A 16175-nucleotide genomic window follows, 5' to 3' on the forward strand; every position below is an offset into this window, starting at 1 on the left:
CCAAGCGGCACACCTACCAGGGCACGCGGCCCACAAGGAGCGCCACCCAGCAAGGGACCCTGCGTCCCCGCCCGTGAAGGCCCACGCGGCGGGGAGGTCCCGAGCGAGCCTGTTCTTCCTGTCTAGATGCCCACTCCCCACCCAGGGCTCTGTGCCAGCCTCCCACGGGCACGTGCCCCCGTCTCCTGCGCCGACCCATTTCCACGCCAGGTCCTGCCTGAAAAACCACGTTGCCCACCTGGGCGGCCGAGGGCGGGACTCCCGCAACGTCACGGGGTCAGGTACAGTGTCTGACGTCTTGTCACCGGGAGCTCAGAAGGGCGGGTGTCGTGGCCACCACCCCTACAAAGGGGACGACGTCCCTCAGAGGTCCTGCTGGGGCCTCGTCCGTGGTCACAGTCAAAGGAGGGTGTCAAGGTGTTTCCCTGGTGCGGCCGTAACGAAGGACCACGAACCGGTGCCTTAAAACCACAGACATTGATCCTCCGTGAGTCCCGCAGAGCAGATCAAGGAGTTACAGGGGCTGGTTCCTTCTGGAGGCTCCAGGGGAGGGTCCTTCCCGCCCCTTCCAGCTTCTGGGGGCTCCGGGCGTCCCTGGGCTCGTGGCCGCGTCCCTCCCGTCTCTGCCTCTATCTTCACGTGGCTTCTCCTCTGTGTCTCTCCTCTTCTGTCTCTTAGAAGGACCCTGTCATTGGACGTAGGGCCACCCTCCTCCAGGAGGACCTCATCTCAGACCCTTCCCTGCATCACACCTGCAGAGACCCTGTTTCTTAATAAGGCCCCATTTGTAGGTCCTGGGGGTCAGGGTGTGGACACATCTTTGGGGCACCACTCAGCCCGCTGTGGGTATCATGGGGGCCCTTCTGAGGCTCTCCCCTTGGCCTCTTCCTCCTGGGTAAAGGGGAGCCCAGGTGACCTCAGAGGGCAGAAGTGCCAGGCCGCCTCACGCTGGGCAGAGCTGTCTCAGGACAGAAGGTGTGGGGGCCAAGTGTACAGGGGAGCAGGCTGGGATGGGGAGGGGGGTCCCTGCAGCCCCAAGAGGGAGCCTGTCCACGTCCCCCGCAGGCACCCCCGTGTCTCTTGCGCCTTTCGTGTCTGCCCACTGACATCTTGCCATCTTGCATGTTTCTAGGAGAGTCTTTCCTGCAGGGGCAGCAGCGCCTCCTGAAAGATAAGGAAGCGAAGATTCGGAAGGCCCTGGACAGACTCCGCCGGAAGAGGCTTCTCCTGGGCCCGCAGCGGAGGCGGCGGGAGATCCCTGTGGTCTCCGTGGTGGGCTACACAAACTGCGGTGAGGAGTGGGCCCGCCGGGGCTGGGCGGGGTGCGCTAGGAGAACCCGCTTGCCGACCCGGCGAGACTGGGTGCTCGCGGAGGGCTATAGCCCCCGGTGAGGAGGACGGGACTCGGGCCCCATCCCTGGGCGTCTCGGGGGCGACGCGGCCCCCGTGTGACTGCTGTGCGCTGACGCCCCTCTCAGTGGATGTCCTCCAGACTCTGAGAACGACGAAGTGGGGACAGTTGTAAGTCCGTTGACAGTGGGCAGGATCTTCCAGGGATCAGAGTGAGAGCCGGATTGTGTGGTAAGCGTGTGTTTAGCTTTGTAAGAAACTGCCAGACCATCCTCCAACGTGGCCGTACCATCTTGCGTCCCTCCCAGCGATGCGTGGGGGGGGGGTGCTGCACATGCTTGTCGGCATTTCGTGTTGTCAGGATTGTGGATTCCGGCTGTTCTGATAGGTGTGTGGTGGTGCCTCATTGCTGTTTTAGTTTGCATTTCCCTGATGACAGAGGACGTGGAGCATCTTGTCACACGCTCATTTGCCATCAGTATATCTTTTTGGTGAGGTGTCTGTTACGGCCTCTGGCCCACGTTGTAGTAGGTTGTTTCCTTATTGCTGAACTTTAAGAATTGTTTTTATATTTTGGATACCAGTGCTTATGGATGCGTGTTTTGCACGTATTTTCTCCCAGGTCTGTGGCTTAACTTCTCAGTCCGCTGATGACGTCTTTGCAGAGCAGGCGTGTTTAATTTTCCGTGTTGTCATATGCTCAGACTCCGGGATCCTTTCTCTGCCGAGTCCAGTCTACCAGCAGGCCCATGAGAGGCGCTCGTCATTTCTGCCAGAGCGCTTGTGATCTCTAGCAGGTCTTTTTGGTTCTTTCTCGGGATTTCCACCTCTGCTTGCCTTGCCCATCCGTCCTTGCATGCTGTCTACTAAATCCATCAGGGCCCTTGGCACGTTCATCATAGTTGTTGTAAATTCCTGGTCCAGTAATTCCAGCATCCCTGGCACGTCTGGTTCTCACGCTTGCTGTGTCTCTTCGGGTTGCCTTTTGGTGCGCCTGGTAATTTTTTCTCGATAGCTGGACGTGATGCACGAGGTGAAAGGAACTGCTGTAAGTGGACCTTTGTGGGGAGGGGCTGATGTGTGGGGGAGGGGAAGCCTGCTGTGGTCCTGGGATCAGGGTTCAGTGCCTTACGGTGCCTGTGCCCCTGGGCTGTCACCTGCACAAGTGCTTCTCCGTTTCCATCCCCACCGAATCCTAACCCTGGCCTTCGGGGTGGGGTTGCGGGGTGCCAGACCCCCAAGCGAGCAGCTGTGCAGCGCAGCAGGAGGGAGGCCGCTGGCCCCCGCGCAGGCTCTCACCACGGAGCTGGGGCCGCGGCACCTGGGATCGGGAGAGACAGCACCTGCAGGGATTACTGCTGGGTCAGACCTGCAGCTGAAGGACGGAGGTCAGGCGTGACCAAGCACCTGCTGACCTGAGCGACCAGCAGCTGGAGGAGGTGGGACGAGCTGGCGGGCCCATGGGGAGTCACACCCAAGAAGACTCCGCCTCCCCTTGGCCTAGAGAATGGGGGACCCCGCCCCTTATGTCCCAGAGGATGGGGAGACCCCACCCCCCATGTCCCAGAAGATGGGGACCCCCGCACAGCCCAGAGAATGGGGGGACCCTGCTCTGTGGCCTCAGGCCCTGCCCGGCCCCTACTCCCGAGCCTCTGGCCTGTGTCCTGGCTGTGCCCTGAGGAGGGTCAGGTGACCCCAGAGACGGCAGCACCCAGGTGTCCGGGGAGTGGGGACAGACAGCGAAGCAGGGGCGCCACAGAGGGGCCGCGGCTCTGAGACTCTGTGCGAGGGTGGCCTCCCAGGGGGCGGGGGCGTGGGGACGGGATGGGGGGCTGGCCTCCCGTGGGGCTTGGGGCGCACGCTGGATGGCTGGTCGGTGGTGGACACGATGGTGGTGCCCACCAAAACGCCAGACCGGAAGCTCATCTTCGGCAGAGGGACCTTGGAGCGCCTGACAGGTGAGTCCAGCACACGTGTCCCCATCACCCTCCCAGAAACAGAGCAAGCATGGCCGTCCCTCTGGGCCTCACAGGAACTTGGATGAGACGGCAAAAGCCACCACGCCCGCGTGAGAATTCAAACGAGGCCCCAGGACACAGGCGGGACCTGTGAGAGTCGGGCGCACGCCAGCCCCGCGCCCCAGCCCAGCCCAGCCCACGCCCCGCCAGTGCCCGGCGGAGGGGGTCCTGCGTGTGACCCCTGCCTTCCATGGACCCCGACGTCCCCGCCCCAAACCCATGTCTAGCTCACAGCTCAGAGCCGGAGACGTGCCAAGGGGGGCGCTCACCGCCCATCTGTTGTCTAACGGGCACTCAGTCCCCGTGGGGTCACGGGACCCCCATGTGTGTGAGATCTACTCCCCTGACGAGGGACCCGGTCCGGTCCTCCCCGACCCACACTTGACAAATACTGTGCTCAGAGGCTCGGGGTGTCCGGCGAACACGGCCAAAGTGCAGGGTCCCCAGACAGACATCGTGGGCATGCAGGCCTCTGAGAGGCCAACCTCTTTTCCTAGAGAAAATCAGAGGGTCCCCGGAAATCACCGCCGTCTTCCTGAATGCGGAGAGGATGGCTGCAGCCACCAAGGTACCTCAGAAGCTCGCTGTTTCCCGCCCACGGCGGCTGAGGGAGTGGGTCAGTGTCCCCGTGAGGACACAGGTCTCCACGGGCCTGGGGTCACCACAGGTCCCCTCCCTCGCACTCCATCTTCTAGAAAGAACTGGAAGCCGCCTGGGGCGTGCGGGTGTTCGACCGATTCACGGTGGTTCTTCATATTTTCCGCTGCAGCGCCCGCACCGAGGAGGCCCGGCTGCAGGTGGCACTGGCCGAGCTCCCCCTGCTCAGGTACCTGCAGAGCCTGGGCTCGGGGCAGACGGAACCCTCCTTGGACCCCTTCTTGCTTTCCCTACCTGGAGTGTTGCCAGGGTGGTGAGGGTGGAATGTGGCCAGTGGGGACGTGGCCAAGCGGCACACCTACCAGGGCACGCGGCCCACAAGGAGCGCCACCCAGCAAGGGACCCTGCGTCCCCGCCCGTGAAGGCCCACGCGGCGGGGAGGTCCCGAGCGAGCCTGTTCTTCCTGTCTAGATGCCCACTCCCCACCCAGGGCTCTGTGCCAGCCTCCCACGGGCACGTGCCCCCGTCTCCTGCGCCGACCCATTTCCACGCCAGGTCCTGCCTGAAAAACCACGTTGCCCACCTGGGCGGCCGAGGGCGGGACTCCCGCAACGTCACGGGGTCAGGTACAGTGTCTGACGTCTTGTCACCGGGAGCTCAGAAGGGGGGCTGTCGTGGCCACCACCCCTACAAAGGGGACGACGTCCCTCAGAGGTCCTGCTGGGGCCTCGTCCGTGGTCACAGTCAAAGGAGGGTGTCAAGGTGTTTCCCTGGTGCGGCCGTAACGAAGGACCACGAACCGGTGCCTTAAAACCACAGACATTGATCCTCCGTGAGTCCCGCAGAGCAGATCAAGGAGTTACAGGGGCTGGTTCCTTCTGGAGGCTCCAGGGGAGGGTCCTTCCCGCCCCTTCCAGCTTCTGGGGGCTCCGGGCGTCCCTGGGCTCGTGGCCGCGTCCCTCCCGTCTCTGCCTCTATCTTCACGTGGCTTCTCCTCTGTGTCTCTCCTCTTCTGTCTCTTAGAAGGACCCTGTCATTGGACGTAGGGCCACCCTCCTCCAGGAGGACCTCATCTCAGACCCTTCCCTGCATCACACCTGCAGAGACCCTGTTTCTTAATAAGGCCCCATTTGTAGGTCCTGGGGGTCAGGGTGTGGACACATCTTTGGGGCACCACTCAGCCCGCTGTGGGTATCATGGGGGCCCTTCTGAGGCTCTCCCCTTGGCCTCTTCCTCCTGGGTAAAGGGGAGCCCAGGTGACCTCAGAGGGCAGAAGTGCCAGGCCGCCTCGCGCTGGGCAGAGCTGTCTCAGGACAGAAGGTGTGGGGGCCAAGTGTACAGGGGAGCAGGCTGGGATGGGGAGGGGGGTCCCTGCAGCCCCAAGAGGGAGCCTGTCCACGTCCCCCGCAGGCACCCCCGTGTCTCTTGCGCCTTTCGTGTCTGCCCACTGACATCTTGCCATCTTGCATGTTTCTAGGAGAGTCTTTCCTGCAGGTGCAGCAGCGCCTCCTGAAAGATAAGGAAGCGAAGATTCGGAAGGCCCTGGACAGACTCCGCCGGAAGAGGCTTCTCCTGGGCCCGCAGCGGAGGCGGCGGGAGATCCCTGTGGTCTCCGTGGTGGGCTACACAAACTGCGGTGAGGAGTGGGCCCGCCGGGGCTGGGCGGGGTGCGCTAGGAGAACCCGCTTGCCGACCCGGCGAGACTGGGTGCTCGCGGAGGGCTATAGCCCCCGGTGAGGAGGATGGGACTCGGGCCCCATCCCTGGGCGTCTCGGGGGCGACGCGGCCCCCGTGTGACTGCTGTGCGCTGACGCCCCTCTCAGTGGATGTCCTCCAGACTCTGAGAACGACGAAGTGGGGACAGTTGTAAGTCCGTTGACAGTGGGCAGGATCTTCCAGGGATCAGAGTGAGAGCCGGATTGTGTGGTAAGCGTGTGTTTAGCTTTGTAAGAAACTGCCAGACCATCCTCCAACGTGGCCGTACCATCTTGCGTCCCTCCCAGCGATGCGTGGGGGGGGGGTGCTGCACATGCTTGTCGGCATTTCGTGTTGTCAGGATTGTGGATTTCGGCTGTTCTGATAGGTGTGTGGTGGTGCCTCATTGCTGTTTTAGTTTGCATTTCCCTGATGACAGAGGACGTGGAGCATCTTGTCACACGCTCATTTGCCATCAGTATATCTTTTTGGTGAGGTGTCTGTTACGGCCTCTGGCCCACGTTGTAGTAGGTTGTTTCCTTATTGCTGAACTTTAAGAATTGTTTTTATATTTTGGATACCAGTGCTTATGGATGCGTGTTTTGCACGTATTTTCTCCCAGGTCTGTGGCTTAACTTCTCAGTCCGCTGATGACGTCTTTGCAGAGCAGGCGTGTTTAATTTTCCGTGTTGTCATATGCTCAGACTCCGGGATCCTTTCTCTGCCGAGTCCAGTCTACCAGCAGGCCCATGAGAGGCGCTCGTCATTTCTGCCAGAGTGCTTGTGATCTCTAGCAGGTCTTTTTGGTTCTTTCTCGGGATTTCCACCTCTGCTTGCCTTGCCCATCCGTCCTTGCATGCTGTCTACTAAATCCATCAGGGCCCTTGGCACGTTCATCATAGTTGTTGTAAATTCCTGGTCCAGTAATTCCAGCATCCCTGGCACGTCTGGTTCTCACGCTTGCTGTGTCTCTTCGGGTTGCCTTTTGGTGCGCCTGGTAATTTTTTCTCGATAGCTGGACGTGATGCACGAGGTGAAAGGAACTGCTGTAAGTGGACCTTTGTGGGGAGGGGCTGATGTGTGGGGGAGGGGAAGCCTGCTGTGGTCCTGGGATCAGGGTTCAGTGCCTTACGGTGCCTGTGCCCCTGGGCTGTCACCTGCACAAGTGCTTCTCCGTTTCCATCCCCACCGAATCCTAACCCTGGCCTTCGGGGTGGGGTTGCGGGGTGCCAGACCCCCAAGCGAGCAGCTGTGCAGCGCAGCAGGAGGGAGGCCGCTGGCCCCCGCGCAGGCTCTCACCACGGAGCTGGGGCCGCGGCACCTGGGATCGGGAGAGACAGCACCTGCAGGGATTACTGCTGGGTCAGACCTGCAGCTGAAGGACGGAGGTCAGGCGTGACCAAGCACCTGCTGACCTGAGCGACCAGCAGCGGGAGGAGGTGGGACGAGCTGGCGGGCCCATGGGGAGTCACACCCAAGAAGACTCCGCCTCCCCTTGGCCTAGAGAATGGGGGACCCCGCCCCCTATGTCCCAGAGGATGGGGAGACCCCAGCCCCCATGTCCCAGAAGATGGGGACCCCCGCACAGCCCAGAGAATGGGGGGACCCTGCTCTGTGGCCTCAGGCCCTGCCCGGCCCCTACTCCCGAGCCTCTGGCCTGTGTCCTGGCTGTGCCCTGAGGAGGGTCAGGTGACCCCAGAGACGGCAGCACCCAGGTGTCCGGGGAGTGGGGACAGACAGCGAAGCAGGGGCGCCACAGAGGGGCCGCGGCTCTGAGACTCTGTGCGAGGGTGGCCTCCCAGGGGGCGGGGGCGTGGGGACGGGATGGGGGGCTGGCCTCCCGTGGGGCTTGGGGCGCACGCTGGATGGCTGGTCGGTGGTGGACACGATGGTGGTGCCCACCAAAACGCCAGACCGGAAGCTCATCTTCGGCAGAGGGACCTTGGAGCGCCTGACAGGTGAGTCCAGCACACGTGTCCCCATCACCCTCCCAGAAACAGAGCAAGCATGGCCGTCCCTCTGGGCCTCACAGGAACTTGGATGAGACGGCAAAAGCCACCACGCCCGCGTGAGAATTCAAACGAGGCCCCAGGACACAGGCGGGACCTGTGAGAGTCGGGCGCACGCCAGCCCCGCGCCCCAGCCCAGCCCAGCCCACGCCCCGCCAGTGCCCGGCGGAGGGGGTCCTGCGTGTGACCCCTGCCTTCCATGGACCCCGACGTCCCCGCCCCAAACCCATGTCTAGCTCACAGCTCAGAGCCGGAGACGTGCCAAGGGGGGCGCTCACCGCCCATCTGTTGTCTAACGGGCACTCAGTCCCCGTGGGGTCACGGGACCCCCATGTGTGTGAGATCTACTCCCCTGACGAGGGACCCGGTCCGGTCCTCCCCGACCCACACTTGACAAATACTGTGCTCAGAGGCTCGGGGTGTCCGGCGAACACGGCCAAAGTGCAGGGTCCCCAGACAGACATCGTGGGCATGCAGGCCTCTGAGAGGCCAGCCTCTTTTCCTAGAGAAAATCAGAGGGTCCCCGGAAATCACCGCCGTCTTCCTGAATGCGGAGAGGATGGCTGCAGCCACCAAGGTACCTCAGAAGCTCGCTGTTTCCCGCCCACGGCGGCTGAGGGAGTGGGTCAGTGTCCCCGTGAGGACACAGGTCTCCACGGGCCTGGGGTCACCACAGGTCCCCTCCCTCGCACTCCATCTTCTAGAAAGAACTGGAAGCCGCCTGGGGCGTGCGGGTGTTCGACCGATTCACGGTGGTTCTTCATATTTTCCGCTGCAGCGCCCGCACCGAGGAGGCCCGGCTGCAGGTGGCACTGGCCGAGCTCCCCCTGCTCAGGTACCTGCAGAGCCTGGGCTCGGGGCAGACGGAACCCTCCTTGGACCCCTTCTTGCTTTCCCTACCTGGAGTGTTGCCAGGGTGGTGAGGGTGGAATGTGGCCAGTGGGGACGTGGCCAAGCGGCACACCTACCAGGGCACGCGGCCCACAAGGAGCGCCACCCAGCAAGGGACCCTGCGTCCCCGCCCGTGAAGGCCCACGCGGCGGGGAGGTCCCGAGCGAGCCTGTTCTTCCTGTCTAGATGCCCACTCCCCACCCAGGGCTCTGTGCCAGCCTCCCACGGGCACGTGCCCCCGTCTCCTGCGCCGACCCATTTCCACGCCAGGTCCTGCCTGAAAAACCACGTTGCCCACCTGGGCGGCCGAGGGCGGGACTCCCGCAACGTCACGGGGTCAGGTACAGTGTCTGACGTCTTGTCACCGGGAGCTCAGAAGGGCGGGTGTCGTGGCCACCACCCCTACAAAGGGGACGACGTCCCTCAGAGGTCCTGCTGGGGCCTCGTCCGTGGTCACAGTCAAAGGAGGGTGTCAAGGTGTTTCCCTGGTGCGGCCGTAACGAAGGACCACGAACCGGTGCCTTAAAACCACAGACATTGATCCTCCGTGAGTCCCGCAGAGCAGATCAAGGAGTTACAGGGGCTGGTTCCTTCTGGAGGCTCCAGGGGAGGGTCCTTCCCGCCCCTTCCAGCTTCTGGGGGCTCCGGGCGTCCCTGGGCTCGTGGCCGCGTCCCTCCCGTCTCTGCCTCTATCTTCACGTGGCTTCTCCTCTGTGTCTCTCCTCTTCTGTCTCTTAGAAGGACCCTGTCATTGGACGTAGGGCCACCCTCCTCCAGGAGGACCTCATCTCAGACCCTTCCCTGCATCACACCTGCAGAGACCCTGTTTCTTAATAAGGCCCCATTTGTAGGTCCTGGGGGTCAGGGTGTGGACACATCTTTGGGGCACCACTCAGCCCGCTGTGGGTATCATGGGGGCCCTTCTGAGGCTCTCCCCTTGGCCTCTTCCTCCTGGGTAAAGGGGAGCCCAGGTGACCTCAGAGGGCAGAAGTGCCAGGCCGCCTCACGCTGGGCAGAGCTGTCTCAGGACAGAAGGTGTGGGGGCCAAGTGTACAGGGGAGCAGGCTGGGATGGGGAGGGGGGTCCCTGCAGCCCCAAGAGGGAGCCTGTCCACGTCCCCCGCAGGCACCCCCGTGTCTCTTGCGCCTTTCGTGTCTGCCCACTGACATCTTGCCATCTTGCATGTTTCTAGGAGAGTCTTTCCTGCAGGGGCAGCAGCGCCTCCTGAAAGATAAGGAAGCGAAGATTCGGAAGGCCCTGGACAGACTCCGCCGGAAGAGGCTTCTCCTGGGCCCGCAGCGGAGGCGGCGGGAGATCCCTGTGGTCTCCGTGGTGGGCTACACAAACTGCGGTGAGGAGTGGGCCCGCCGGGGCTGGGCGGGGTGCGCTAGGAGAACCCGCTTGCCGACCCGGCGAGACTGGGTGCTCGCGGAGGGCTATAGCCCCCGGTGAGGAGGATGGGACTCGGGCCCCATCCCTGGGCGTCTCGGGGGCGACGCGGCCCCCGTGTGACTGCTGTGCGCTGACGCCCCTCTCAGTGGATGTCCTCCAGACTCTGAGAACGACGAAGTGGGGACAGTTGTAAGTCCGTTGACAGTGGGCAGGATCTTCCAGGGATCAGAGTGAGAGCCGGATTGTGTGGTAAGCGTGTGTTTAGCTTTGTAAGAAACTGCCAGACCATCCTCCAACGTGGCCGTACCATCTTGCGTCCCTCCCAGCGATGCGTGGGGGGGGGGTGCTGCACATGCTTGTCGGCATTTCGTGTTGTCAGGATTGTGGATTCCGGCTGTTCTGATAGGTGTGTGGTGGTGCCTCATTGCTGTTTTAGTTTGCATTTCCCTGATGACAGAGGACGTGGAGCATCTTGTCACACGCTCATTTGCCATCAGTATATCTTTTTGGTGAGGTGTCTGTTACGGCCTCTGGCCCACGTTGTAGTAGGTTGTTTCCTTATTGCTGAACTTTAAGAATTGTTTTTATATTTTGGATACCAGTGCTTATGGATGCGTGTTTTGCACGTATTTTCTCCCAGGTCTGTGGCTTAACTTCTCAGTCCGCTGATGACGTCTTTGCAGAGCAGGCGTGTTTAATTTTCCGTGTTGTCATATGCTCAGACTCCGGGATCCTTTCTCTGCCGAGTCCAGTCTACCAGCAGGCCCATGAGAGGCGCTCGTCATTTCTGCCAGAGCGCTTGTGATCTCTAGCAGGTCTTTTTGGTTCTTTCTCGGGATTTCCACCTCTGCTTGCCTTGCCCATCCGTCCTTGCATGCTGTCTACTAAATCCATCAGGGCCCTTGGCACGTTCATCATAGTTGTTGTAAATTCCTGGTCCAGTAATTCCAGCATCCCTGGCACGTCTGGTTCTCACGCTTGCTGTGTCTCTTCGGGTTGCCTTTTGGTGCGCCTGGTAATTTTTTCTCGATAGCTGGACGTGATGCACGAGGTGAAAGGAACTGCTGTAAGTGGACCTTTGTGGGGAGGGGCTGATGTGTGGGGGAGGGGAAGCCTGCTGTGGTCCTGGGATCAGGGTTCAGTGCCTTACGGTGCCTGTGCCCCTGGGCTGTCACCTGCACAAGTGCTTCTCCGTTTCCATCCCCACCGAATCCTAACCCTGGCCTTCGGGGTGGGGTTGCGGGGTGCCAGACCCCCAAGCGAGCAGCTGTGCAGCGCAGCAGGAGGGAGGCCGCTGGCCCCCGCGCAGGCTCTCACCACGGAGCTGGGGCCGCGGCACCTGGGATCGGGAGAGACAGCACCTGCAGGGATTACTGCTGGGTCAGACCTGCAGCTGAAGGACGGAGGTCAGGCGTGACCAAGCACCTGCTGACCTGAGCGACCAGCAGCTGGAGGAGGTGGGACGAGCTGGCGGGCCCATGGGGAGTCACACCCAAGAAGACTCCGCCTCCCCTTGGCCTAGAGAATGGGGGACCCCGCCCCTTATGTCCCAGAGGATGGGGAGACCCCACCCCCCATGTCCCAGAAGATGGGGACCCCCGCACAGCCCAGAGAATGGGGGGACCCTGCTCTGTGGCCTCAGGCCCTGCCCGGCCCCTACTCCCGAGCCTCTGGCCTGTGTCCTGGCTGTGCCCTGAGGAGGGTCAGGTGACCCCAGAGACGGCAGCACCCAGGTGTCCGGGGAGTGGGGACAGACAGCGAAGCAGGGGCGCCACAGAGGGGCCGCGGCTCTGAGACTCTGTGCGAGGGTGGCCTCCCAGGGGGCGGGGGCGTGGGGACGGGATGGGGGGCTGGCCTCCCGTGGGGCTTGGGGCGCACGCTGGATGGCTGGTCGGTGGTGGACACGATGGTGGTGCCCACCAAAACGCCAGACCGGAAGCTCATCTTCGGCAGAGGGACCTTGGAGCGCCTGACAGGTGAGTCCAGCACACGTGTCCCCATCACCCTCCCAGAAACAGAGCAAGCATGGCCGTCCCTCTGGGCCTCACAGGAACTTGGATGAGACGGCAAAAGCCACCACGCCCGCGTGAGAATTCAAACGAGGCCCCAGGACACAGGCGGGACCTGTGAGAGTCGGGCGCACGCCAGCCCCGCGCCCCAGCCCAGCCCAGCCCACGCCCCGCCAGTGCCCGGCGGAGGGGGTCCTGCGTGTGACCCCTGCCTTCCATGGACCCCGACGTCCCCGCCCCAAACCCATGTCTAGCTCACAGCTCAGAGCCGGAGACGTGCCAAGGGGGGCGCTCACCGCCCATCTGTTGTCTAACGGGCACTCAGTCCCCGTGGGGTCACGGGACCCCCATGTGTGTGAGATCTACTCCCCTGACGAGGGACCCGGTCCGGTCCTCCCCGACCCACACTTGACAAATACTGTGCTCAGAGGCTCGGGGTGTCCGGCGAACACGGCCAAAGTGCAGGGTCCCCAGACAGACATCGTGGGCATGCAGGCCTCTGAGAGGCCAGCCTCTTTTCCTAGAGAAAATCAGAGGGTCCCCGGAAATCACCGCCGTCTTCCTGAATGCGGAGAGGATGGCTGCAGCCACCAAGGTACCTCAGAAGCTCGCTGTTTCCCGCCCACGGCGGCTGAGGGAGTGGGTCAGTGTCCCCGTGAGGACACAGGTCTCCACGGGCCTGGGGTCACCACAGGTCCCCTCCCTCGCACTCCATCTTCTAGAAAGAACTGGAAGCCGCCTGGGGCGTGCGGGTGTTCGACCGATTCACGGTGGTTCTTCATATTTTCCGCTGCAGCGCCCGCACCGAGGAGGCCCGGCTGCAGGTGGCACTGGCCGAGCTCCCCCTGCTCAGGTACCTGCAGAGCCTGGGCTCGGGGCAGACGGAACCCTCCTTGGACCCCTTCTTGCTTTCCCTACCTGGAGTGTTGCCAGGGTGGTGAGGGTGGAATGTGGCCAGTGGGGACGTGGCCAAGCGGCACACCTACCAGGGCACGCGGCCCACAAGGAGCGCCACCCAGCAAGGGACCCTGCGTCCCCGCCCGTGAAGGCCCACGCGGCGGGGAGGTCCCGAGCGAGCCTGTTCTTCCTGTCTAGATGCCCACTCCCCACCCAGGGCTCTGTGCCAGCCTCCCACGGGCACGTGCCCCCGTCTCCTGCGCCGACCCATTTCCACGCCAGGTCCTGCCTGAAAAACCACGTTGCCCACCTGGGCGGCCGAGGGCGGGACTCCCGCAACGTCACGGGGTCAGGTACAGTGTCTGACGTCTTGTCACCGGGAGCTCAGAAGGGGGGCTGTCGTGGCCACCACCCCTACAAAGGGGACGACGTCCCTCAGAGGTCCTGCTGGGGCCTCGTCCGTGGTCACAGTCAAAGGAGGGTGTCAAGGTGTTTCCCTGGTGCGGCCGTAACGAAGGACCACGAACCGGTGCCTTAAAACCACAGACATTGATCCTCCGTGAGTCCCGCAGAGCAGATCAAGGAGTTACAGGGGCTGGTTCCTTCTGGAGGCTCCAGGGGAGGGTCCTTCCCGCCCCTTCCAGCTTCTGGGGGCTCCGGGCGTCCCTGGGCTCGTGGCCGCGTCCCTCCCGTCTCTGCCTCTATCTTCACGTGGCTTCTCCTCTGTGTCTCTCCTCTTCTGTCTCTTAGAAGGACCCTGTCATTGGACGTAGGGCCACCCTCCTCCAGGAGGACCTCATCTCAGACCCTTCCCTGCATCACACCTGCAGAGACCCTGTTTCTTAATAAGGCCCCATTTGTAGGTCCTGGGGGTCAGGGTGTGGACACATCTTTGGGGCACCACTCAGCCCGCTGTGGGTATCATGGGGGCCCTTCTGAGGCTCTCCCCTTGGCCTCTTCCTCCTGGGTAAAGGGGAGCCCAGGTGACCTCAGAGGGCAGAAGTGCCAGGCCGCCTCGCGCTGGGCAGAGCTGTCTCAGGACAGAAGGTGTGGGGGCCAAGTGTACAGGGGAGCAGGCTGGGATGGGGAGGGGGGTCCCTGCAGCCCCAAGAGGGAGCCTGTCCACGTCCCCCGCAGGCACCCCCGTGTCTCTTGCGCCTTTCGTGTCTGCCCACTGACATCTTGCCATCTTGCATGTTTCTAGGAGAGTCTTTCCTGCAGGGGCAGCAGCGCCTCCTGAAAGATAAGGAAGCGAAGATTCGGAAGGCCCTGGACAGACTCCGCCGGAAGAGGCTTCTCCTGGGCCCGCAGCGGAGGCGGCGGGAGATCCCTGTGGTCTCCGTGGTGGGCTACACAAACTGCGGTGAGGAGTGGGCCCGCCGGGGCTGGGCGGGGTGCGCTAGGAGAACCCGCTTGCCGACCCGGCGAGACTGGGTGCTCGCGGAGGGCTATAGCCCCCGGTGAGGAGGATGGGACTCGGGCCCCATCCCTGGGCGTCTCGGGGGCGACGCGGCCCCCGTGTGACTGCTGTGCGCTGACGTCCCTCTCAGTGGATGTCCTCCAGACTCTGAGAACGACGAAGTGGGGACAGTTGTAAGTCCATTGACAGTGGGCAGGATCTTCCAGGGATCAGAGTGATTCAGGTGTCATCGAGGAAGACCTCACAGTCTGTTCTCAGCTTTGTCTGCACGAGCACATCAAGTGGACTCCCCGTGGGGGACAGAGTGCAGGGCGTCCTGTAGGGTCCCCGGTGCCCTGAGATAAGGGGAAAGCACCCAGTTCCCTGCACTGCGGGGACTCAGTCCACAGCGCTCGCTGGGCTGCCCTGAGGCCCCGCCCCGCCACGTGCTCGGGAAGCACCGCCATGCCGGGCCCGTCCCTGTATCAGGCGCTCACGGTCTGCGTCCAGAGGAGGGAGGGAATGTCCCACAGACGTGCACAGGAAGCTGTGGGGCATGCAGGCTTGAAAAGTCATAAATGTCTACAGGTAAAATCACCCATGCCGGGAAACCCCGACGGCCCCTCCTGGCCGCATCCTCAGAGGGCGGCGTGTCCTCTAACTGTCAGAGCATCCAGTGAGTGTCCGCTTGGTCCCGACTCTCACCGGCCGGGAGTTCGGGGCCCTTCACTGAGCAGCGGCGTCCAGGCTGCGCCCCGCCCTCCAGTGACTCGATGGCAGGACCCGTCACCACCTCCTGGTGGACCAGGCGTAGCCAGGGCGTGTCCCTGGGCTGGACGGTTACTGCTGGTGCCCCTGAGCCTGGGCTCAGTGGACAGTGTCCACGTTGTCAGGAAAGGCTGTGGAGGCGGGTGCTCTAGGGCCCCTCAGGTACACACAGCACTGTCTACACCCTCACTACCTATCTGCACACAGTGCACCCCCTACTCCACCATCCCCTCGTCTACACAGACATCACACCACAGCTCGGTTACTCCACGGTACCATCCCTCCGCCTGTGTGGACGCCTGCCCACCTCACATGCACGTCACCACTGTCTGTGTCTACGCCGTCTCTCCCTTGTACACCAGCACGCTTGCCCTGGCCCTGGTCCACTTTACCCTGAAGCCTAGACCGCGGCAGCTCAGTCCACGCACAGCCCGCGCAGCGTCCCACGGGTCCTGCACAGAGTTCCCAGCGCACAGACCTCCTGCCCCTGCCCACCCTCCAGCGGCATGTGGTCAGCGTGGGGCAGCCCCGAGGTCCACAGTGCTCACTGGGGGACCAGAGGGGTCTGACACGCACGGTCCCCTTGTGCCCCACGTGCAGGAAAGACCACGTTGATCATGGCGCTGACGGGGGACGCTGCCATCCAGCCCCGGGACCAGCTGTTTGCCACGCTGGACGTCACAGCGCATGCGGGGTGGCTGCCCTCCCGGGTGACCGTCATCTACGTGGACACCATTGGCTTCCTCTCGCAGCTGCCCCACAGCCTGGTCGAGTCCTTCTCGGCGACCCTGGAGGATGTGCGCCACTCGGTGAGTGTGGAGGGCCAGGTCGCCTCAAATACCCAGAAACGGGAGGCAGGTCCCCTCATCCCAACATCACGGGCCAGGGTCCCCTCATTACAACATCTAGGGAAAGGGTCCCCTCGTCACACCATCAACGGACAGGGTCCCCTAATCACAGCATCAAGAGACAGGGTCCCCTAATCACAACATCATGGGGCAGGGTTCCCTCATCGCAGCATCACGGGGCAGGGTCCCCTCATCACTGTATCAAGGGACAGGGTCCCTTCATCACAGCATCACTGGGAAGGGTCCCCTCATCACAGCATCATGGGACAGGGTCTCCTCAGCGCGGCAACCCTAAGGCAGGA

General features: G+C 62.9%; 3 protein-coding genes across 5 annotated transcripts in view; all 3 read left to right on the plus strand.

The window, feature by feature from the left end:
• Positions 1–3406: 3406 nt before the first annotated feature.
• On the plus strand, positions 3407–6422 carry LOC308609745 (putative GTP-binding protein 6). 3 transcript variants are annotated; one of them, XM_081223456.1, is made up of 6 exons: positions 3407–3936; positions 4064–4194; positions 4521–4591; positions 5443–5601; positions 5789–5891; positions 6365–6422. In XM_081223456.1, the coding sequence occupies exons 1-5, from the start codon at positions 3919–3921 to the stop codon at positions 5833–5835; spliced, it is 426 nt and encodes a 141-aa protein (XP_081079582.1). In that variant the 5' UTR covers positions 3407–3918; the 3' UTR covers positions 5836–5891; positions 6365–6422. The 3 variants fall into 3 exon arrangements, with proteins under 3 accessions (XP_081079582.1, XP_081079581.1, XP_081079583.1); XM_081223455.1 differs by lacking the exons at positions 5789–5891; positions 6365–6422 and having other exon boundaries at positions 5443–5709; XM_081223457.1 differs by lacking the exons at positions 5789–5891; positions 6365–6422 and having other exon boundaries at positions 4521–5097; positions 5443–5523.
• A 1744-nt stretch (positions 6423–8166) lies between these two features.
• LOC308609743 (putative GTP-binding protein 6) lies at positions 8167–11765 on the plus strand. The gene is made up of 5 exons (XM_081223453.1): positions 8167–8246; positions 8374–8504; positions 8831–8901; positions 9753–9911; positions 10099–11765. Exons 1-5 carry the CDS (start codon positions 8229–8231, stop codon positions 10143–10145), a joined length of 426 nt encoding a protein of 141 aa, XP_081079579.1. The 5' UTR covers positions 8167–8228; the 3' UTR covers positions 10146–11765.
• Positions 11766–12473: 708 nt separating this feature from the next.
• LOC308609741 (putative GTP-binding protein 6) overlaps positions 12474–16175 on the plus strand; it is a 192884-nt gene continuing 189182 nt past the window's right edge. The window contains exons 1-6 of the mRNA XM_081223451.1: positions 12474–12556; positions 12684–12814; positions 13141–13211; positions 14063–14221; positions 14846–14933; positions 15626–15834. Of these exons, the coding sequence (XP_081079577.1) occupies positions 12539–12556; positions 12684–12814; positions 13141–13211; positions 14063–14221; positions 14846–14933; positions 15626–15834 (676 nt within the window). The 5' untranslated portion in view covers positions 12474–12538. The remainder of the gene's footprint in view (positions 12557–12683; positions 12815–13140; positions 13212–14062; positions 14222–14845; positions 14934–15625; positions 15835–16175) is intronic.

This window comes from Mesoplodon bidens (assembly GCF_964165515.1).
Source record: "Mesoplodon bidens genome assembly, chromosome: Y".
Taxonomy (NCBI): Eukaryota; Metazoa; Chordata; class Mammalia; order Artiodactyla; family Ziphiidae; genus Mesoplodon; species Mesoplodon bidens.